The following is a 25,309-nucleotide window of genomic DNA, read 5'->3' as shown; positions in this document are numbered from 1 at the left end:
ACACCAGGTGCACACATTTAGGGGGTAATATGCATTTCACGGTATTCAAGAATTTGTATCCTCACTTAAGTTCTCTTCTTCTAATAGCAAGCACATGAATATTGGCAAATGTCCTCAAAAGTGCATTCAATGTGAGTTTTGGCTACCAACTAAAAGCTATCTTGCATTACCTATACATTATCCATGAATTACTGATAATATAGGTGTGGGCAGATTATGCAGCTATTAAGAAATCAATTTGTATTCATGCCACAAAAATTCTTTCCTGAAATTTTCTCCTTAACTTGTAGCCAAGGCTATTAGCAATACCCCACTTACCAAGCATTATTATTACAACCCAAATATGACATAATTAAAAACAAAAATGTCAAATTTTCATTTTTATTTCACATAACCATAAGAAAGAATTTCACAAGATTGGTTTACAGTCTTTATCATTGGTTTTAAAAAGAACAATGCCACAATACAAACTGAAAATTCTTAATTTTCAAATGAAAAAAATGGACCAGTAAAGTAAAAGGCTTCTGGTTAATGCCAAATAACGCATACAATAATAATGATTAAATAAACAGGATCTTACAAGATAGGTTTACAGTCTTTATCATTGATTTTAAAAGAGCACTGTCACAATGTAAACTGAAAATTCCTGATTTTCAAATGAAAAAAAGATGGACCAGTAATAAGAAGCTTCTGGCAACTGCCAAAAAAGTATCACTGATAACAATAAAATGAACAAACTGGAATCATGAAACAATAGTTCCAGTTGTTCTAATGGAATCAAATACTTCATTCAAATGAACGATACATACACTCTTTCCTGACTCATAATGGATGACAACCACATAGGTAACAATATACACAAATAAAACAGATGCCACACAGAGTAAGTTTGGTATCACTGACTATCCTCCTGCCCGGAGAAAGCTGCCACGAACAACAATACTGGATATAAATGCACCATTAATGATAATGTACATTTAATTGATCATTGCTCTCACCTTCAAATGAACGTAGTGTAATTATTATTACATAAAAATGATGTGAAATTAACACTCTTGCTTTTGTCTGCTAGGTAAAAGAACATCTAATGTCATTCGTGAGTCCACAATTTTGCATCCGTAAAATCAAAATAAATATATATACATATATGTATATACATATATATACACTTGCATGTATTTATAGTCTGCCGTGTATTCATTATTCAGGTGAAAAGTGTGGAATTTTGAGCAGTTTTAAGGACCATTGGTCAGCTCGATTGTTATATATTTTAGAGCTACAATAGAGCTAACATAGCTTAAAGCTATCAACATGGGTGGTAATAGTCAATTGCTGTCTGCAGAAGGTTACCTTCTGAATTAATTGAGCCAGCAATCAAAGTTTGTAAAATCATGAAGAGAATAATTACAGAACATAGAAAACAATGGTTCAACAACAAAAACAATAAAAAACATTTCACAGCAGTAAGCCCACATCATGGGATTACTTTGGGCATAAATGCAGCATGACTTGCTTCAAAGCAGACAGAGAAGTGTTAAAGTGTATCACCGCTGTGAAGTACAAGCCAACTATCAAATGGTTGATCCTGATTGGTATTACATTTGGTTGAATGACACAGAAATGTAGAGCTTCAATTTCAGGTGCACACAAAGTCAGAAGTTGCCATGTCATCATGCTGACGTAACTGAAGCCGACGCACATGCGTATACATTTTTAGTGCAGGACCAAGTTTTAGTCCCAGACCAGTCAATACATCACTGCGTTTCATGAGTAGCAGTGACTTGCCATCTACTTCCTGAAAAAAGACACAAATAAAATACATTAAATCTTTTAAAGTAGTGATTTTAGAATACTGACTAAAAAACGTAACAAACTCGGCAGGGCACACAGGTGGAATCCAGTATAGCATTGACTACGAACAAAATGAAACTATATTTTTGCCAGGGTTGGCTAATATTGATTTTATTTTACCGAATTGTTTGAATTTATAGCAAATAAACTATCTTCACATCAATCTACCCTACCTATCTTGGATAGTCAAAGGTAGCTATTATAATGAAGAGTAGCCTAGGTTAATAATGAACAAAAATTTGATGCTGAATATAGCCATAGAAGCCGCTCTTGCTGCAAGCCTCTCTACTTTTGGAAGAAGGTACCATTTGGTCTCAATTTCGCCCAAATAAAGACCTCTATCTATCTATCTACTTTTGAAGTCAATATAAGTTAAACAAGTTTATTGACAAAATAGTGCAATAACCTTACAATTAACATTAAATACAAAAAAAAAATCCATAGTAATAACTACAAAATAATGAATTGAATGAACGCTTTAATTAAGAACGTGTAATTTAACAAGAAAAAACAGCTCAATGATATTCTTTCACCTCATTTAATTGGCACATTCTCTGCAATTAATACTAGTATACAAGGTCTGTTCAAAAAAAGATAACCCTGTTTAAATAAATACTTTATTTTATTAGTTACCCTTTAATCATGTGTATTGTCTTCAAAATACAGCCCTTGGCTGGCAATAAAATGCCCCCCAAAATTTTTTCCTGCTTTCGAACGCCACCTGGAATGCTTCTTTAGGGATAGCCTTTTAGTCTGCTGTACAATTTTGTTACAACTTAGGAAACAGGAAAAAATTTGCTGGAGTAAAATCCGGAAAGTAGGGTGGCTGGGGGATCACAAGTGCGCTGTTTTTGGCCAAAACATCAGTAACTATCAATGATGTATTCGCCGGTGCGTTGTTGTGATGAAAGCACCAAGACTTTTTTTCCACAATTGTGTTCTCTTCCATAACATGGCATCTTAACCATCTCATAACCTCTATATAGTGCTGCCCATTCACTTATTGCTCTTTGAAGACACCTTCATGATTAATAATCCTTTCCAATTGAAGAAAATGATCAACATCTTTTTCATGTTCAATTGTGCCATCTGAGCTTTTTTTGGTTGAGGGGAAGATGGCCCCTCCCTTCCCTCAACACTGTGCCCGACTCACAGATTCATTGCTGAATGCCTCTTGAATCATTGTATAAGTTTCAGTTGCACTTTACCCAAGGATAAAACGAAATTCAATGCACACATGCTGCTTCACTGATACCTTCACTCTCACTGACAAATAAATTTGTACAACAAGCATGTGCAAGCTCAGCCAAGAATCACTGTCGTGCGGAGACAAGTTACAATAGGGTCACGAGCAAGGTGGTGTTTTACTTCTTACAAATGCTGCTATAAGGCATCACCTCACTGATTGTGATCCGCCAAGCAGTTTGCTCGTAGAAAGAACAGTCTCATCTTTTTTTGTACACACATTGTTCATCTATGGTAAAAGTAAACTTTTCTCTTATAGTAATTATTAATAAGGTTGGTAATAATATATAAGGTTGGATCCTTAATGAAGGTGCTGTCAAAATTAGAACACATGCTTTGGTTGGGACATGAATACCTCTATCTATCTTGAATCTTTCCTGGTTCAGGATTCATGAGAGATGGAAGGAATACATAGAAGAAGTGTATGGTAAAGATAGTAGACCACAAAATTAGACAGAAAGACAATATGACATAGATGAGGTTAGCTTAGATCTAGGCTGACTTGAGATAGAAAGGACATTAAGGTAATTGAAATCAAATAAGCCAATGGGGATAGACAACAATCCCTCAGATTTACTTTAAGGTTTAGGAAAAGGTGGGAGGATTAAGAGGAAGCAATAAGTTTGATTTTGTATGCAGCTTAAGTGGTTCTTAGGGATTATGATTAAGAGGATGGAGAGCAGGGCAAATGATTACTTAGAGGATAATCAGTTTGGGTTTAGAAAGGGGAGAGATGCGAGATGCCATTGCAGTAGTGAGATCACTAATCGAGAGGAATATAGAATACAATCGTACTGAATGGGACATATTTGCATGTTTCGTAGATTTTGAAAAGGGTTCTAATAAGAGGGTATTAGGAAAAATTAATGAATATATTGCAGAAAATAGGAATAGATTGATGATACAGAGGGCTAATTCTATGTCTTGAAACTATATATCATTGTACATAAAATATTTAAATATGTGCCACTATTGCAGAATCATGTCTCAGACTGCTCAGGTGCGGGTGGGAAACGGGGAGTCAGGATGGGCAGTGTTAGGAAGGGGTGTAAGGCAGGGTTGCCCATTATCACCGTTGCTGTTCAACCTGTATGCAGAGGAAATGATTAAAGAGGCATGGGAAGAACTCGAGGTAGGAATGAAAGTGGGCGGGGAATTCGTAAAATCAGTTAGGTTTGCTGATGACCAAGCTTTAGTTTGTCAGTCAGCCAAGGGGCTGCAAGCATTGCTGAGTGAATTGGAAATTCAGTGCGACAGGTATGGGATGAGAATCAATATTAAGAAAACAAAGGTTATGCGATTTTCTAGAAAGAAAAAGGCCAAGCTTAACATTAAAATAGGAGGGCAAAAACTAGAGCAGGTAGAGCAGTTTACGTATCTCGGTAGTGTTTTGGACCAACACGGTCAAATTAGTAGGGACGTAAGGAGAAGAATTGCGCTAGGCAAAGAGGCTTTCACAAGGAGGAGGGAGTTGATGACGGGGACTCTGAGTAAGGATGTTAAGAAAAGACTCGTAAAAACTTTGATATGGAGCGTAGCTATGTACGGTGCGGAAACGTGGTCATTGAAGCAGGAGGATAGACGTAGATTGGAGGCTTTTGAAATGTGGGTGTGGAGAAGAATGGAGAAGGTGAAATGGACAGAGAAGAAAACAAATGAGGAAGTACTTGGTATGGTGGGCGAAGAGAGGGGTTTGTTGGGAGAAATCCTGGGGAGGCAGGAAAAGTGGATGAAGGGGGTATTGACCGGCAGTGGGATGTTGAAGACTGTGATAGAGGGTAGAATGTTGGGCAAAAGAGGAAAGGGAAGGAACAGGATAGGGATGTTGGACGGGATGAAGGGAGGAAGAAAGTACTCGGAGATGAAGAGGGACCTGATATAGAGTAGGATGATGGATTTCTGCGTTTTGTTAGGAGTAATAAAATATTTGTTTGGTAGTTGTGTCCATCCAAAAACCTACCTTAACCGGTAGATTACCTTTAAAAAAAAATTGCAGAATCTTCACAACCCTATTGTGGGGTTCTGCTACAACTGACATATCTCCTCAATAGGAGATGTCTATAATGATAATAGATGATTTTTTAAAAACAATATCAATGTGGCATAACAAATAAGTTAAATTTCATTTAGAAGGTATTCAATTCCAGAAGTTGGAGAAATTGTTTTCATTCAACAGGGACGATTAGACAGGCACTAATCACTGACATAAATAACAACAGTTTTATATTAATCATACTCTAAGGAGTACATTTGATGGTTATGACAATACATTCACACTGATAGCTCAATGCAGCAACCCTTTTGCCATATAATTAGTCCCTAAAACAGCTTTAAGAGAACCTAATCAAAAACTTTAGCAATAAAAAGGGAAAAATTTTAGTAATAACTTATCGACAGCTCAATAGATGCTAGTGGAAAAAAAAATACATGTAAGCCTCACGAAAAACTTAAATTTAATGTGTTTTCGAACAAGAATAACATACCTGATCCGTGAAAACATGTGCTTGATCAGGAAAGCCGACACTACGGAAATATAATTCCACATCAAGTGGAGCCCAATTAGATGCATCTGGTGCTGATTTCTGTTTGCCATTTGTTACAGAATTCTTACTTTCTGCTTCCACATGGTCTATACACAGAGAAGGCTTGGTATCTGTGTCTATATCTGAGGTTCCATTTTCACAAATACCATTTTCTACAACTGACTGACTATTTACTTCAGGAATAGGTGACTCACGAGGTGTGGGCAGTCCACCAACACCATTAACACCTGTAAGAAGACATTTTTTTTAAATCATGGAAAGATGGAAAACTTTAAGATTGCTATGGTACTTGCATCTTCCTTTTTAATATAGGCTTGAAAATTTAAAAATAAAACACAACACAGAGTGAATTTTCAGGAACAGCTGATGTGACTTTGAACGGCACTCCAGAGTGATTGTACATGATTCAATTGGGAATAGAACATAAAGGAGAGGTGTTGAAATGAAATAATTGACTTTGTAATTCCACACACTTTGCCTTTCCACAAATTTAATTCCACAAAAGTGTGTGGAATTACAGTCAATTATTTCATTTCATCTCAATATGTTATGCGAATTCCATAAAGTTACGCCTGAGACTACAAATTTTGTTAAGGAGAGGCATAGAGGAATCGGTTTTCTGTAAGGGAGGCCTTGAGAGGAAACTCAATTAAAATAATGCTTATTTGTATATTACTAATTTCCCTTCCCCTGGTAATCACTCAATATACCAAAAGGATGAATTAATTCTGCTAATAAATTTTCTTCTCTTTGCCTAACAAGCAGTAAAACACATTTGACACTATTTTTTAAGTTGTAATCTAATAATACATCTGTTAAACATGACCCAGAATCTTTACCGATCATTCTACAAAGTTAACCAAAACTTCCAAACTGTTAGGCCAAATGTATATCATGCAATTGGAAGAAACTTAAAAAGTGGCATTAGAAATCAAGCAGTAGAACAATAACAAGTATCGGTTCACAAGAGATTTTATAGAATTTTATAATACACTTAAATGGTTAATCCATTCAATATTAACTGAGAGCAATGCATATTACGGAGAATATAAATGAAAACATGAGAGATAATAATGAATGCCACTTCAGGGATAAAATGTCAATACTTACTTTGGGCATATGCTCGGTCCTGGACACAGTGATGACAAAACCACTTTCCACCTCGAGGACGCTCGTTAAGGGCGGGTGTATGGCAATAAATGTGGTACCATTCTTCACACCCATCACATGATATCATGGAATTCTGTAAAGGATGAAATAGCCGATAAGACATACCTTCCCTCCAAATAACCTTCATGCTCTGTTGAGTCACAAATAAGAGAGATAATTAATACTTATTCTCATAAGGGAGTGAGAAACACCAACATGTAAAATGCCAAAAGGTGAAAAAGCTCTCCAGTGTAAAAAAATTATTAAAAAAAACTACTGATAATCATAAACATCCTACGTTATGTGTAAAGCTAGGGGTTTTAACAATAGTAGCTACAAGAACTGGCTCCAGGCTGTAGAATCTTCTCAATTTATTTCACCTACCACGGTTTTTGTACTATCCGAAGGACAGATATTACTGAGTGATTTTAATTCATCATTATTACCAGTAGTTTCTAAAATGGGAAGAGGAAAGAGAGCAAAAAAAAATGAGGCCAACTGATAGGTTATCATAAAGATTTGAATGAGATTTAAAAACATGAGTTTCCACCTCCATGTTTCATGCCCTCAATTGAAAGCAGGTTTACTCCATGTTCAGTCATGCAGACTGCAGAAATGAGGATTGCAATGACAGAGGTAGTCTGTTCATAGGACTATAAATTCTGGTGGTTAGTTCCATATTCTAAACATGCAAGGGAAAAGCAATACTTACAATAATATAAATTTATGTTTCAACATACAATTAGTAGTGGTTGGTTAGACATGAAAAATGTATTTTATGACTTATGTACAGGAAAGTTAAATAAAGTCAATCTTCTACCCATGTTGATCAAAATACATTCTGAAGCAACAGTATGCACATCTTACTATTATAATATCTGGCAACCAAAATCCTGAACAAATATGGGGTTAATACAATATTAAAAGATGTAGTGGACTAAAACATTCATGTGCATTAGGGCATTCAATGGAGCACATAACATGTACTATTGGATAAGCAAAATGGAGATGAATAAGAGAATTCTGAAATGAAGAACCCAAAGCATTTTTCCACTGCTCAAGAACAGAGTTGAGCCAGAAACCATCAAATACAGGAATAAGAGCCTCTGAAATATGTCGGAGGTGGACGCCAAAGAAAAAATGGACAGATTAAGGGTATAGCAAAGCAGTGTTAAGAAAAGACATTATTGAACATTATGTGGAGAAAACAACAAGATGAAATGGGAAAGCCTACCTCAGGACACTGCATTAGTTAGGAACAAATTGAAGGAAAACAGAATGGATAAACATAACAGTTTCAGGTTTCACTTTGTGGAATTCCTTCATGATGAGGGTAAAGAAAGAAACTTTGCTCTTCCACATAAAGATTTAATATTTCACAACCATGGTTTCGATGCTGCGCATCATCATCAGGTGACATACACAAAACATTTTTCCACTTATATAGCCTGGCTCCAAGAGGGGAAGAAGGTTGGGGGAGTAAGTGGGGGTTAGTTGAGTGCAGGAGCAGCTTTTGGGAACTGATAAACATTATTATTATTAAATCCAATAGTTGTGAAGACATGATAAATTAATGGGATTAGTATGAATAGTAGATTTAATTTAAAAACTCGTATGGCACAATGAATTAACAAATTAAGATTGTGATTGAACCTGCTCCATTTTTAGGAAAATGCCAAGAAGTTACTTTTTTAACAGTAGAGGGCCCACATTATTGATCAAACAGAGACACCTACTGGCTCTTTTCAGCCCATGCCATTCAAAGCAGAGGGTAAAACTTCCAAAACTGCTGTTATGTGAGTACTGGAAAGCAAGAATGCACATTAAATTTGGTGTTAATTGCTTTGCACCCTTGCTCACACCACAACCATCTTCAACTATGAAATCTAGTTATCATAGAAGAAACAACCCATCAGGGCCTAAAACAATTTTCTAAACACCTTCCTTTTCAATGTATTTTCACAGCATCCGTGCTACTTCAATGCGTATACATATATACTTATGTCTAGAATATTAAATACAAAGAAGGAAAGACCATGCTCCTCACCGAATCAGAGACTCCTTCACATATGCAGCAACTTCTGCAATCAGCACATTGCCAAGACTGACCGCTAGCCTGCCTGATGATCCTATTGGGTGAATCACCATCTGGACTGCTAGATACACTACCATTGTACTGTTCCAAGCACCTGGGATGAACTGAAATGACCAACATTTGTTAAAATGTTCTCACTGGATAATCTATTCTTAAATAACTGATAAAATAAAAGTCAAAAAGTGTTGAACAACACATTTCATACACATTTCACCAATCACCAGCTCTCATCCAGTGCATTCACCCTTACATATTACTGACTAGCAATTCATACGTTGAGCCATGATTGGAGAAATGCAACAAACAACCACATCATAACAATTATTTATTTTGTATGAGTAAGAACTCTGCAAGTAAGTAGTGTAACAATAAAAAATTGGTGTAATTTTCCAGGAATAGCTAAGAAAACAACAGCATAATGAGGCCGGTGGAAAAAGTAAGTGACCTTGAATTTTTCCCACGCACAGTGCTAATGCTAGGGCAGCACCACTATACACAGTGAAATAGACATCGCTATTGCCATGCCTGATTTTTTTTCTCTGCCTTTGCGTGATTTGTTTGGTCATATGAGGAGAAATTAAAAAGCAATGAACATGCATGGCCACCTCACTTGGTGGTCAGCAGGTAGCAACTGGCTCATTTGAAGGCGGAGAAAAAATTCAAGCATGCACATTAAGCTGCCTCCTTACACTGAGCACAGAGGCACCACCCTGATAGGACTACTGCAAGCTGGAAAATTGAAGGTAGGTTCCTTTTTCGACAGGCCTCGTACTCCACCTCACCATAATTTTCTACACAGCAATCATCTCAGGCATCAAACATCTCTTCAGGAATGTAAATATTGCAGAATTATATAATTTATGTATTTCAAAGTAATATTATGCATTTATTTATGATAAAAAGCAAGGCAATTTCCCATTTTTGGATAATGCTTTCTGAACTCATGAACACAAAATCTGTACTTTCACTTCAAATGTAAATAAGGATAAAAATGTAAAGATTCCATGAAATCTTGAGCAACTTGCATACACTGATTTGCAATTAAGTGGAAATAATTCCTAAGTGTTAATTAAATCATTAAAATAAAAATAACTATTATGGGTGATCTACCAGCTAAGGTAGGTTTTGGATGGACACAAACAATCAAATAATTCTCTTATCTTTTCTAAAAAAACAGAACCGAACATTCAACTTCCTTTCTTCATTCCATCCAACATCACTATCCTATCCCTGTCCCTTCCTTGGTTGCCCTCTATCACAGTCTTTGACATCCCATTGCCAATCAATATGGCCTACATCTATTTTTCCTGTCTCCTTATAATTTCTCAAAGCAATCCTCCTCTCTTTCCCCACCATACCTTGCACTTCCTCATTTGTTTTTCTTTCTGTCCACTTCCATACCCACATTTCAAAAGACTACAATCAACGCCAATCAACCAGCTTCTAGGACAATCAAGTTTTAACAAGCCTTTTCTTAACGTCCATGCTCAACGTCCCTGTCATCAATTCTCTCCTTGTGAAAGCCTCTTTGCCTAGTGCAACTCCCCTCCTTACTTCCATACTACTTTGACCATTTTGATTCAAAACACTTCCGAAATATGTAAACTGTCCCAATTGCTATTGATTTTGGTCTCCTTTAACATTTGGCTTAGCCTTTCTCTTTCTGGAATACCGCATAACCTTAGTTTTATTTAATATATTTTCATCCCATATTTATCGCACTGAATTTCCAATTTACTCAGAAATTCTTGCAACCCCTTGGCTGACTGACTAAGTGAATAAATAAAATACAACAAATATTACTAAAAATACAAAATTTGATCATTGAAGTGTGATTATGAATTTTATAAGCTGAAATATTTTATAAATTAAAACTGAAAGGAATTTGCTTCAACTTGCTACAGCTACCACTGATGCAACATTGGCGTCAAAACAGTGAAATTTGAACCACATCAACAATATACAGTAAACTAAAAAATATTACAACATTAAATTGTGAGCAATATATCTTACAAATAAAACATTTTCTTGATCTTCAATTAACAGACCATGTAATTAATACATAATAAGGTAAAATATTGATTTTGTTCCCGATTGGTGATTTGCAGTGAAACTCAAGTTCAAATTCCAAATAAAATGTGGGATAAGGAATGGTGAAATGTTTTCATTGTTGGTTTTTAGAATTTTTTACACTACAATAGATTGCAAAAATTGTCATGCCCAAAGGAGATTCACTATTTTAACTTTGCATATTATTTCAAATATGAAGTCCTACTTTGAAGAAGCAATTCACTTTAAAAATCCTTATGTCATTACCATTGAAATTATATTATTGAAATGAAAGGGAGGACCTTCTTTTTAGGACAGTTCCTTCTTTTCATCTGAAAATGTGTTTCCTCATTTTAGATTCCGCAACCCACACCCATTGAATTGAATAATTTGGTCTAGACAATGGGTAATGTTATTACAATTTCCAGCATCAGCTGACAGCGAAAGAAGAATTTCCAAATGTGAGTACAAAAAAGTTCGCATGGAGACAGGGAGAATGTTCTATGAGAAAGCCAAAAATTCAATTCTGGTTTTAATTGGATAGTATAATTTAATACGTAAATGCAAAATTATGTGAAATGGCTTATTTAGCATATGAAAACCTGACTATTGTAATTCTGCTCATACATTAGGTTTAATGCATGGCCAAAAAGTTTTCAGTGCATATTTCATGGTTGTCACAGTTGTTAAAACATTAAAGTCCCTCATAGACTGTCCTCTTAACCCCATATGAATAACATGCTGAAGTGTGCCACTCAAAAAGAATAAGCAGGTATTCCACATCAATGTTACTGAAAAAACTTGACAATATTAGTACACATGGCATAACTGGCTTTGAATGACTTTTAAAATGGGGTTTGACTGAAGCATGAATTACCTGCCCCAGGAACGAAGGAAGACATTTGGTCCAGCCACAGTTTACCTCAAATAAAAACATGGGTGAACTTGTTTCACACCATTTTTGCATAATGCTGCTATTTATAGATTTAAATCATTGGAATCAAGCAACATTTATATCAAATAATCTTTTTACAGAATTTCTCCGCGGTACAATACCTGAGACATGATTTTTTTGCACTTGAAATATTAATTTCAAGACATAAGTCAATATTTTTATCTTCAATTTAACAGATGTACACAAAGTGTTGCCCAAAGGAAAACTCCAGAATGAATGGCAGATTTGATGTAAAGAAAATAATAGGAATACCAGATGCTCTCAGCAATCAATTCAACAATTAATTGGTAAACCATACTGCATATTCGATGCTAAGCAGCATTGTGAATTAAATAAAAATAAAAATTTAAGGCCTATGCAAAGACTTATCATAAATAGTCTATATGCTGATAAAACTTACCTTTATTGGTGATGCAATCTCTACAATCCAGGAGTCTTTCAGAATTTCCACGACAGTTTGGGCCCTGGCCACACACAAAACAATGCCCCTCTCCACTGCAAGCATTTGGTGTCCTTTTAGCATCACTGTTGGTCTGTGATGGCACAAGGCTTGGGACTCTGTGAGATTTGAATATCTGATCCTTCAGATCCAACTGATTTCGTCCATTCCCACCTACATGTAATCCCTGTTTTGTTAAGGGAAAAGAATGAAATTTAAATTATGAATGTCCAGCCTCATTTTTACCCCAGTCACTTCCCACAGTTTTCATAATTCAGGCTTCACTTCTCTTCAAGTTCCGCAATTAAAAAATGAAGGGTACACACAAAAGTCAAGAAGAACCTATTTCTTTGGATTAGGCGTTTTATAAAGATGATAGTAACTTGAACAACAGTACAATAATGAAATAGAAAAATTTGTCAATTGAAATAATTTATGATATATATATATATATATATATATATATATATATATATATATATATATATATATATATAGCAACATATGGAGATTAAGCAGTCCAGGGGTAGAGAGTTGGACTACTGACCAGAGGACTTGATTCCCAGGCTGCCCATGCCTCTGGGCATCCTCAGGTCCACCTAAGCTGCATGATTTTTCCAGTAGCACATCTTCCAGGAAAACCACAGAGAAAGGATCTGGCCCCCCTACCCTGATGTGTGAATTTCACATGCCATCGGGCTTAGTATTGGGTGAACTCTACAATTACCTACCAAACCAATCTTTAAGTTGATTACTGTGTTTATCGTTTTACATTAACATGCATATGAAATCACTGGCAATGCTTCATGGCATCCTCATGGCACTTCCAATATTTTAGGCAAAATGAATGGAAATATTAGAATTTCCAAAAAGTTAGGAAATAATACAGAAGCAATGCATTCAAAGAACCATTTAGTTACTCATAACAGTAAAAACTTATAATGAAGACAAGTTGACAACCACAGTCAAAGGACACTGAAAATATATTGCAAATTATTTTATGTTAAAAACTTTTTCTAAATTTTGCATGAACTTATGAATGATCATCAAAAGTGCTTGCAAAGTTTGAAGTGCCATCAGAAATATTAAAAATTTCATTGGGTGTCACCCAGATAATGGTAACAGAAAAATTGCCCGCGAGATGCACTTAAGTATGGTGGGTCCAAGACTTCAAAGTTGTACTGAAACAACAGGATTTGTACATGCAATTTCATTCGCAGTTTAAGTTGATGTTATGGGAATATGGGGAATTTCTTTTCAAGGTTGTCACTGCAGATGAACCTTAGGTATATCATTTAGATCCTGAGAGCAAAGCTCTGCACGGAAATCTCAATCATAACCAGCAACAAAAAATGCCAAATGGGTGGCTACTGCTGGGAAGGTTTTGGGCATATCATTTCAACACTGGCACTGATGCAGTACTGGAGGGAAATCAGTGAAACTTGTACCGCATGTACATTATACAGAAACTTTCATAAAAACATGCCTATGAATATATTTCTAAAATTCTATTTTTGCACAATAAAAACTGTACAGTCACTCTTCATTAAATAACCATTGTATATACCAAATGACATCTTGAATTGTGCTTGTGTTTGTGACATCAGTGCAAATGATTAGTCGGTCACTACATGTTAACTATATAATGTTAATAATTATTAATTACTGTAATAAGAGTAACAAAATAAATTACTGGAGTCCAATAAATTATTTTCAAACAATATGGCCAAATCACATTGACAACAGTTATTATTTGAGAATTAACCTCAAAATCATAAAACCCATAATCACTTGAATGTGCTTTCCTGTTCTTTTCTGAATCTCTTTCTTCTTCCTGATTTCCAAGGACTAATTTTGAAACCAATAAACTCAACATACTAGAACTACTTAAAATAGTTAAACAGTGCAGTATGAACTTATTGTACTAGTGAACACATATATTTCAAAGCATTCTTTGTCACCACACTCCTGAATTTCCATCTGTATAATGTTTAGGCTTCAGCCAGGGTTTTCCCCCAATCATATGTCTAGGTCATTGAAGGTTCTATTTTGGACACAAATATACTTGCATAGATGGATTCCCATAGGTGGAAAATCAATTCAGTGAGTCTGCTGCCTTTCCCCACTCCAGGATATGGCCGAGGGGAGAAAAAATAAAATGGAAGAGGATAAAATAAAAATGATGGAACGAAAGTGAAATAGATTTTGAAGAATGCACAGAAAAGTATGGTGTTAGCACATGCCCATGATCATGCTGCAGGAGTCCTACTCCTTACTAGGAATAAGGGAGCAATAGGGGGATTGAACAGAGAGAAGTTTGGATGGAATACATTGTAGTTACGTAGACTCACATCTATTAAGCACTATGCTTTACACAGCCAAGGTCATCCTATACCATCTCCAACTAGTGCAGAATAATCAAACGTGATTGTAATCTTTGATTGAAACTATATGGACACCAGATTTGGAAGGAAAATTAGAGATATGCTTCCATCTGGAAAACTCTCTATTCCACCTCTCCTAATGAAAAGTTTATGTGAAATTCCATAAACCTGTGGCTCAAGCTACAGAGGAAAAACCAAATGGCCAACTAAGATCAGGCTGAGGGACCATTATAGATGGCTAGAGGCAAAGAACTCTTCGGCAGTTGCAGACAGTATCATGTCAGAACTGAGTCACAAAACATGTACTCTTCGATGAAGATAAAGTTTCGGCAAAATTAAGGCTATATTATCTAAATTACATTTGAAAAGCAAATAAAAGGCAAATCAACATCCACTTTAATAGGGGTGATATTGGTTCAATGATTACAGCCTCATTTATGAATATAAAAGACAGCTATCCACCAACTTAAAACTTCACTTAAAAATAACAATGGCTTGATACTTAAAAACAGTCATTGTTAATGGTCAATTGCTTGGTCACTGGGACCCATATAAGGGGTGCAAATCAAACAAACTTCAGTCAGCTTTTGATGATGCTATCAGCCGGAAGAATGAAATGTTGAGGATTAAAGCCACTCAACGCAGCAGGATTAACCAAAAGTATTATTAGAGGAATGTAACTGTACTTGAAAGGCAGTCATGAAAAATAAAAGAAAATGTATGGTGTTATTCTAGTTATGATCTAAAATCTATTCAATGATGCAGATTTCTACCTTCATGATTTGGTGACTCAATACTTCTAACAGAACTGTTAGGACTCAATCCCCAAAGGAGATGACAGCAGCTATCCTCTAAGTAAAGGTGGACATCATGGTGACCCAAGTTCCAACACTCATTTAAACAGAACTATGATAACTTATAACGTTATGGCTAAACACTGTCATACAGGAGCAATGGGAAACACTATACTTGTATTTTATTTTGAAGAGAAATGGCTCAATAATTCATTTCTCCATCCACTTTTATTAACCAAGTATAAGATTAAACCATCTAAAGAAATATATTCTGATCATACGCTTCTCCAAATATCTTCTTTAGGGATGGGGATCTACATGGAACAGTGTAAGAAAGAGTATGATGACAAAAGGAAAGAATGGACTGCTCAACCACATTCTGGGACACCACAGGATTCTCAAGATAAAGAGCTTGGAAAGAAACAATAATGACTGGACTGATGAAAATGGAAATTTCTGAGGTTGATGAGAACGGTTAGGGAAGTGGATAGAGGGAATGGCAAAACCTGGCTCAGCTCCTGGTGGATAGTGAACCCAGGTACTTCACAGCTTACACACTGAGGGCATGCAGGTACTTTTGAAACTTGATTAGTCAAAGTGGATTTACTTTCTCCAGCACCTTATATGACAAAAAGGGTGTTGTAGTCCACTGGGTCAAGTTATGGGCTCCCTGGGTTCAATTAAGAGAGACAACTCTGAGCACCCTCAGCTTTGCCCAAGCTTTGTGATTTTTTCATGGGCCAGATCTGCCTCGTTGCCCTGGGGTATTTACGATCCTAAATAAACTCAATAATGCATGAAGCATAAATTTAACTTGTAAGCCCACTGAACATGACTTCTTACAGCAACAATGATAAAATTGTATAGTATATGAGTCCATAGACATAAGAGGAATAAGCATATGCAGGAACCCTCAATATGCTTACAATTGTATTGCATTATTGCAATAAACATGGTGCATTCCCTGAATGAGCCATGAAAAAAAACCATGCCAAAAAAATAACCTGGGTGTGTACTGAGAAAAATATCACGACAACATGATCATTGAACAAAGTCATAGTACAAGTTAGCTATAAGTAGGCTATCTTAAAAGAACCGAGTATTCTTTTTAATTGGATAATATTGCAGAACACTTCTCAATGCTTATTGGATATCATTGTTGATTTGAGAGCCTATAGGCAACACATACTTGGTATATTTTACATTAATATCATTATTATTATTACTTTTTATTTGCCCAGAGATCACAATACAAAAATACCAGGTGGGTGGAGTATGTACATGATATAAGGCACATCAAATGAGGAGCAAAGACACAGGCTCAGTTAAGATACATAAAAGAATAGATACTCATAGTTACATAAGTGTTTGGTACAAACCCATGAACATCGGATGTAACATGCACATACAATATCAAATTCAGAAAAATCATTGATCACAAACATGAATCAGACCATGACCATTGCTAGAAACTAAAAGTATGAACTTACTAATTGGGAATATTGTTGAGATATTCATCAACCGAGTAAAACATATTGTGCTGTAGATATCTTTTTAATTTATGCCTGAATGCAGCAGTTCCCTGTGTATCCTTGATACTTTTGGGTAGTTTATTATATAATCTGATGCCCAATTCGTTGGGTCCTAATTTCAATGCTTTAGTTCTTATATTCCCATAATGGAAGTCATTCCTGCCTCTGGTGTAATGATGATGATAGGCAGAGTTAAGAGAATAGTTGCCGATGTTATTTTTTATATATAGAATTAAAAACATAATGTAGATGCATGGGAGTGGTAGCAAATTTAATTTAATTCACGGAAAATAGGCCTTGATGGAGCATTGTGAGGTTTCCTGGTGATGATTCTAATAGCTTTCTTTTGCATTTTAAAGATGGTTTGAGAAATAGCAGCTGATCCCCATAATATTATACTGTAGGTTATATTTGAATAAATTTCCCCATAGTACAAATTCAGTAGTACAGTTTTACTTGTAGTTTCATACAGGTGTCTTAATAAGTAGCAAGTTGAACTGAGCTTGTGTTGAAGGGCTTTTACATGAGTACCCCAAGAAATATTTGCACATAGAGAAATACCTAGAAATTTGCATTCTGTCACACGCTCAATTGATAGGTCATTGATCCATTGATTATCATTGCTACCATTATATTATTTGAGAATTAGGGAATCTCACTGCTCATTTTATAGACATTTTTATACTAGTCAACAATTACACCCTCTTTCAATACCTGAAATCGGAGGGTTAATACCCCCGGTTCATAAATGGTTAAAAGTTGTCCCATACCTACCGTTTTAACCACATAACACAAATACACAAAAGTGATATTTGTCGATTGTTAGATGAAAGGGGTAGCAGGCGTTTTCATGCAACTGCGATGTGAGCATCCTGCTCATAACATGAACAGAAAGGTACCTATGACGATTTATACTTCGAATTTCGGTATTTACAAAGCAGAAATTTTAAAAAATGAGCGCAATATTATAACAAATAAAAACTCTCACAAGGCGGTCTCATTGCGAATTAGAAAACGGAATTAGAAGGATACTAAACACTACTGCAGCAATATGAAATCCAAACATTCACTGTTTCCAAACACAAAAGCGGTCTCCAACCCTTTAAATTCGTAAAAGAATGAATAGCCTCACAAATGCATCTGCATGGATGTATTTTTTTTACTGGTGACGTATCCTTATTGCTACCTCATGCCTTAGGTTTCTTGCTAGTAATTGTACGAAATCGAGTACCAAAAATCTTAAAATAAAAACATTTAGGCACAAATTCATCCTAATGCCATTTAGTCAATTAACGACAGCGAAACTATTTTTTAGGTCTGAGCACATATATCAATGGGCTTATACATTTAATAGTGGGCATATTCGTTGACAAACAGATGTCTAAAAATCTTAGTAGCGACAACATAAGGATATTTTGTTCACTTAAATAACGTCAGACATACCCAATAGTGTTATGGGAATGCAAAACAAACCTAGCATTGCATGCTGAGAAACACCAAAAACCGTTATCATTGTACATGGCACAATGAATTTGCAAGTTTCAAAATTATAAGTGGGGTTCTGATTGACTTACCCCGTGTCCATGATTGCCATTCGTGCTGCTGTTGCTGCTATTACTGCTGCTGCTGAGGTGTGAATGATTATTGCTGGAGTTATTGCCGTGATGAATATGAACACTGTTATGATGTTGATGATGGTTGTTTTTATTACTGCTCCCTGCAGGTCGCCCACGTTTTCTTGGGGCAGGAGCTCGATGATCAGAAGGGTCAAAAACAATCTTGGCACGCTGAAATAAAACGTTTGCTGAATGTAACTCGATGCATAACGGATGTTTAGAACATGTAAAGTAAGCAGTTTATAGTAAATATTACAAAGAGTACAATGCCACAAAACTAAAACATGCCGTCAAAGTTACGCCTGGATAATGTAATTATAATACGACTAAACAACTGCCTTCGCAATTGTGATCCTATATAATAATCATCAAATAATATAATTTCGCAAACAAATATAAATTTACATGCTTGCACGCGCAAGATAATGTACGACATAGCGGATAGAGGTCGTTCGAGGAAAGGGAGTGTCGTTGTGAATCATTCATTGTCTTAAAAGCTGGTTGCCCCCAACGCATTACTTAGACAAATACCGGTAGAATTACAAAATTAGTTTACATTACTAAACCCTCTTGACGGCGTCACACAATATAATTGCAAACAGAAAGAGTGACCTTCTGCTGTACTCACATCACACCTGTTACGAAATTTTCGCATCATGAAAAAGTAATAGTACAACACTATAAAAATTAAAAACAAATCATCATTTCGATACCTTTCAAAGGTCGGGACGAATTTAGTCAATACACTTGGGTAACTAATTACCTTCCGACGAACACCGATCCGGAACCCGCTGACTGTGACAGCTCCTGATTCACTTACACTAGTATTTTGGCTCTCTTCACTTTTTCCATTAACATTAGATTTTGTTGCAGTCTTGCTAGAGTCGTTAATAACATCTCCCTCTTCTACAAGTGGTTTTTCTTCCTTTTCGATTTCATCTTCTTTCACTATATCCTCTTCAGTCTTAATGTCATCCGCACTCGTTGATCGATCCTTACCGGCCGCAGTTAGCACAAAGTTTCCATTCCCCAGACGCACTATGTTCCCAGCTTTCAATTCACGAAGAATCATCGAATCCAGAAACTTCTTTGAAAAATTCGCATCTTTCCGCTGAAGGTAAGTTTCAATTTCACTGTACGAAACACCGGTAGTCGGAGAAGTATCCCTAGTAGATAACTCCGTTAGTGCGGCTGCAACGAGAGCGCTCATCCGCTCAGAGTTTAGTGTTAGTATGGTAGATGCCTCCGGCCTGTTTTTATAAAGCGCGTACCGAGACCATTTAGCCGCATTTCTGTAACTTATATTACCTTTGTACTCCACTTTTATCACGACGTCAGCTTCAACTAGTCGTTCCAAATCAGCCACAGTCTCACCTGGATCAATGAGAAATTTTCGCATCATATAATTGCATATCCTGTCCACGTCTGGCCGCGCTTTTCTCCGCCGCAGCTGGTCAATGGCATCCAATATTCTCTTTTCATTTTTTATCTCGCACATTTCATCCATTCTCAACGATGAAAACAATTTCTATTGTTCAGAGTTTCAACTTGGCACAGATTTCGGAGCTCCACTACTTCACAGCACATCAAAATAAAAACTTTTCCACTCGCTCCCAAGGATAGTCTCACCAACAGCCCGCGTGCGACGACGACCGAACTAATCCCAGCGAGCCCCTGCGTGCGATGGAGATAGCAGCAACTCACGACGCCTGCGTAATGGCGGAAGTGGAACTGTAAGGAATTCTGGGAGAGGGCGTCGTCACGCCGCGAAGTAGTCTGCCTTATAGGCAAAAACTTGGTAGAAGCTTAATCATAAACTACTAAATAATACGACGGGGTGCTAAAAAGAAATAATCATGTTTCCATGTCACAGTTTCATTGTTATTTTCTTTCTCAGCTGTGCTCCGCCAAAATTTTCGCTTGCATTTAAAAAGGCGCATTACATCTTTTTCAATTATAATGGAAATTTGTGCTAAGATGAAATTTTGTAGGTTATTTCTTGCTTTAGTTTTTCCACGACATCGATTACTGATCGAGAATCGCAACTGTGACCTGATACCCCATTATCTGAAGTTTAATTTTGTTCAATTGGTATCCTGAAAGTTAACTGATTGTGCGTGGAAGAAAAAATATAATTTTGTCACCGGTTACTTGGCTGCGTGCGGTTCAATACATGCGCAGCTGTCGATTCTGGCCGCCGAAGTCGCGGGGACTAATTGGAAGATCATATTTACCATAGCATTACATTTCCGTACCATTTTATGTAAGTTAATACACAATATATTTGCAAATACACCAATAAACAACAATTGCCGTTACTCGCTACATTCGATTCATTCGGGGCTGAGATATTTTAAAATTTGCTTTGATGGCATTATTCCCTGCTCTATATAAAGAACATTCGGTGAATTCCTGAATACACAAGTTCAAATTTACTTCGGAACATGCAATGGATGAATTCTCATTCCGAATTATTTATTTTCTGACAATCATTCGAAAATGATCTATATGCGAATTTGTGATCACTACGCCAAGAATCTATTTCTCGATAGCTCTTTGTTCGTGGATAAGTCTCGAAAATCCAACGACTGAGAGAACCCGTTTCTTGATTTGGTACTGTTGAACGCGCAGTTACGAAAGTAGTTTACGGACGTTGCACGCTAGAAGACTAGAGCACATCATTGATGGAGTTCAATGTTTGTTTCAAAGATGGCACGACGTGTCTCGCTGCAATTTCGGACAGAAAATTCAGGCTTGCCGAAATGCAAAAGTGGGAATGGGAATGCAGGTTTCATAGACTTCGCGAACAGTTACACGTTGACAAATGTAATGTAAAGAATGGGTAGAAATGACAATCGATAGTAAAAATAAACGTGAATATGATATTATGACCTGCATTGAAAAATGTTTAAAATGCATTTAATAATATTAACCCCTTCGAAGAAAGAGCTAAGTCAAAGGTAAATTTGTAAGTAATTCAATTACCGCAGTTCATGCATTTAATTTTGTTAAGAAAAAAGCCGATACGACATTACAGGTTTCATTTATACTAACTGGATACCGAATTAAACGCAACAAAATCATGTAAAGAGACTTCAGCGTGCCTCGGGCTTTCAGATAATGCAAAGCTAGGATTTAGTGAATAGTTCACTCACAAAATAGACCATGATTTGGATATGAAATTGAGTCAAGATTGCAGATGAGAGACTAAAGGAAATTCTCTACGATATTGATTACGTCTTCCTGGTTGGGTTTAATTTCATATTTCGATCAAACGAAAGCTTCAGGAATGGCAATTCCACATAAATTGCTATTCCACTGACGCGTCACGCACGGCGAGTCTAAATATAATGCTACAATGTTTTGCGTAATACGTCAAGAGCTTAGACTATAGTACATAATGTAAAGACAACATTTCCAAAGATGTAATATTTGTAAATTGAAATTGTATAATTTCTCTTTTAAAGAAATTTTTCCATGTGCTCTGAAGTTTGAAACGGGTCAATGGTATTGTTTACAGGACTTGAACAACAAACAGAATGCGAAAATTTTACTCGTGGGCATTTGAAATCACCCATCCAAGCATTAATGAAGGGTTGAGAGGCTTTTCTCGTTTTTTCATTATTCAGCTTAGGGTCAGAGTTGATAGAATTATAATTATTTCGTAACCTTTGATGTCAATCACAATTAATCCCTGACAGAGCCTCCCCAGCCATTTTAAAGTGCAGCATGTAATATCCTTCTATAAACAGGTGGATAATAGTCAACTATGGCTAGTATCCCTTGTATTATCCCTTCTCTCAAAGATATTTATAACTAATCAAAGAAAAGCTGGATGAATATTTTGATAACAATAGTCTATATTCGCTTTCACAGTATAACAATAATAATTTGTTAGCACAATTGGGATGTATACATTCGTGTGTTTCATCAGGAAAGGAGGCTCTAGTAGATGTTAACATGAATGATTTCGTAATACATAATAATATGCAAACCCAAAAAAGATCATGATAACACATCATCAGACTAATTAAATTCATCAGCTAGAAACTCATTAACACTTGAGTAACATTCAATTAGTAGCAATTATTTTTGCTTAACCTTGAATTAACTTGGTGAGGAAACAATAAATAGGAATCAGAATCTTACTATAAACTTTTTTACTCCCAGAGACAACCTGACAAGGAGAATAGGAGTAGGGGATAAAAAAAGTACATCCTCAAGATAAATGATTATAAAACTAAGGTGCGATGGTCGGTGGTCAATGCAGGGAGGATAATCTCCAGTTGAGGCTGTGGAATGACTCACTGGAACAAGTGTAGGAGTTTTGCTATTGAGGCAGCAATATTACTATAGTGATGGGAGAAGCAAGAGAGAGATAGTAACCGGAATAGGGTTGGTGAAAAATTGTGAGATTGGGTTTCTATCAGAAGAAACAATATCTTGCAGCAAATGTTATTAGGATGGACAGAAAGGTGATTCATTCAAACTTATACATGGATTCTACTTTTCAATTGATTTGAGACATTGACAATATGGGCAGCAAAGAAGAATGAAGGCATTGGAAATGCGGTGTCACCAAAGAATGATGAGAATAAATTGGAGTGTCAAAGTAACGCATGAACAGGTACTGTGATGTGAATGGGTAATGGAGGACACTTAAAAGCAGACAAGGGGAACTAATAGGTCACATCCTGAGGTATAATAGTTTACTAAACACCATAATTGAAGGGAACATGGTGGGAAATACGGAGGAAGACTGTGAATAAACTATGAAGATAATGGAAAATGTTGGTGCAAGGAGCTATGAGGAAATAAAGAGATAGGCAGGGAACATGTTCATAAGGAGGGTGGCTGCAGCAAGTCAATAATAGGATTAATGAGATAATAGCTTTGACAAAGGAATGGAAGGGTGAGAGTATTGTTATTTCTGGAATAAGTACAGTGATGGGAAACTGAAATTTACTGGGAAACATTGGTTATTTTTACAAATATGAGATACAGAGAGCTAGCACATAGTAAACTTAATGGCGTAAAGTAAACAGTGAAGAAAAGTACATAGGCAGAAAACCACATTGATTTCCCTTTGGTTTCTGTTGTGCTACCTGTGATTGCCATAAAAGATCTGGTACCCAAAAAATCATGCAAGTTTGGTGGAGCTGTGTGCCCAGACGCGTCACCCATAATTGAACACAGGTCCTCAGGGCAGTGGCCCAGTGCTCTATCCACTAGACTACCATATCTCCATATAGACAGAAAGGAGTTACAATTTTAACCCGATGCCAAAAGCTACTTGAGAATGCAATTTGGCATAATGATTTATTGACACTGCCAGAGCAAAATTTCTGAACATGAAAAGAAAAACTGAAAACTTCTTAACTAAAACATGAAATAATCAGTCAAAGCTGAAAAGTGAATTCCAAGACATATAAATGATGAATATGTAGTCAGTAATGAATCAAAAGAAAATTCTTGGGCTTTCTGAGGGATCTTGATCTGAATATGTAACCTGCTCTGAATAAATTGAAGATGTTTTGGCATCATTTAAGGTATTATTCAAGTGATACTATTGTAGCATCGTAAGTTTCAGCTTCATGTAGTTCCATGAATTCAGACATCTTAAGTATTATCGCAATTATTCAATTGTTCCCAGCTCAACCTTGTGGAAATTCATTTTAATAAAATTAAGAATACAAAGTAACTTTCCACTGTCCTTTATTAGCGTACAACCGGTTTCAACGCTCAAGTGCCATCATCAGGTACCTAATGATGATGCTTGAGCATTGAAACCGGTTGTACGCTAATAAAGGACAGTGGAAAGTTACTTTGTATTCTTAATTTTATTATTATAGCAATCATCAGAGTAGTATTACCATCTGCATACTGCATCAACAGTGCATCTCTTGATAAGCTAGTAGGGAAGGTTATAAATAAACAGGAAAAACAATAGCAGACCAAGAATATTCGCTTGTAGAGCAACAGTTTCCACTCTTGAAGGACTTAAAATGGCTTGAACTAACCCAGCAGGAGAGCAATAATTGCAACAGGCAGATGACATAGCTAAGATATTCTATCTTAGCTATGGTTAATGGTCTTCTATGTAAATCAATATGATTTGCTTATGACACATTCTTATTCGTAGTTTTTAACAAGTAAAATTGCCTGAAAAATTATCTTGGTCAGGGAATGATTTTTGCCAAGTAATATTTTAGCCGAGCAATATTTTTCCTAAATTCTCAATATGGTCAACCCAAATGTGGCTATCCAATGAGAAAATTTGAGCTATATACTTGAGGGATTCTCACCAATTGCTTTATACCAATTTTACTTATGTATGCAAAAAATGGATACATGATTGATAATAATATTAAGAATGTTATTCTAGCACAAGTAATTTAGAAGACTATAGGCATCACAGAAAACTAGGTGGCACCCGCTGCAAAAAGCATGATATCAGATACAGGTATTGAGCATATACATGTATAGTCAAGGGAGTGGATGGGAAATCTTATGAAAAGCAGTGCTGACAAATTACATACTTTAACCCTGAAAAAGGCACAGGGACAGTCACAATATTCACTGCTCATGACAATGCTTGTGCATATTATGCTTTTAGGTAAATGCACATGCTGTTATGTTTCTTTTCAGTGCGGCAAT

The 25,309-nt window shown here is 36.1% G+C and overlaps 1 protein-coding gene across 1 annotated transcript; it reads right to left on the bottom strand.

Moving 5' to 3' along the window:
- Positions 1–390: 390 nt before the first annotated feature.
- LOC139690756 (uncharacterized) lies at positions 391–20,329 on the bottom strand. Its single transcript, XM_071588293.1, has 7 exons — positions 19,416–20,329; positions 18,611–18,823; positions 12,288–12,513; positions 8,836–8,987; positions 6,750–6,882; positions 5,580–5,866; positions 391–1,795 (listed from the first exon to the last, which is right to left on the bottom strand). The coding sequence occupies exons 1-7, from the start codon at positions 20,157–20,159 to the stop codon at positions 1,637–1,639; spliced, it is 1,914 nt and encodes a 637-aa protein (XP_071444394.1). The 5' UTR covers positions 20,160–20,329; the 3' UTR covers positions 391–1,636.
- Positions 20,330–25,309: the final 4,980 nt, after the last annotated feature.

This window comes from Hetaerina americana, unplaced genomic scaffold (genome assembly GCF_022747635.1).
Source record: "Hetaerina americana unplaced genomic scaffold, ioHetAmer1.1.p SCAF_3, whole genome shotgun sequence".
NCBI classification, from domain to species: Eukaryota; Metazoa; Arthropoda; class Insecta; order Odonata; family Calopterygidae; genus Hetaerina; species Hetaerina americana.
Note: the sequence above shows the minus strand (reverse complement) of the source record. Positions and strands in the feature narration are given on the sequence as shown.

Bases quoted from the DNA above. Each gene is read 5' to 3' on its own strand.
- LOC139690756 (XM_071588293.1), bottom strand. From the start codon at position 20,159: ATGGATGAAATGTGCGAGATAAAAAATGAAAAGAGAATATTGGATGCC. The intron at 12,514-18,610 runs GTAAGTCAATCA...TTAACAAAACAG, and splicing joins ATGGCAATCATGGACACGGG to GGATTACATGTAGGTGGGAA. The intron at 5,867-6,749 runs GTAAGTATTGAC...GTCTTCTTACAG, and splicing joins GGACCGAGCATATGCCCAAA to GTGTTAATGGTGTTGGTGGA.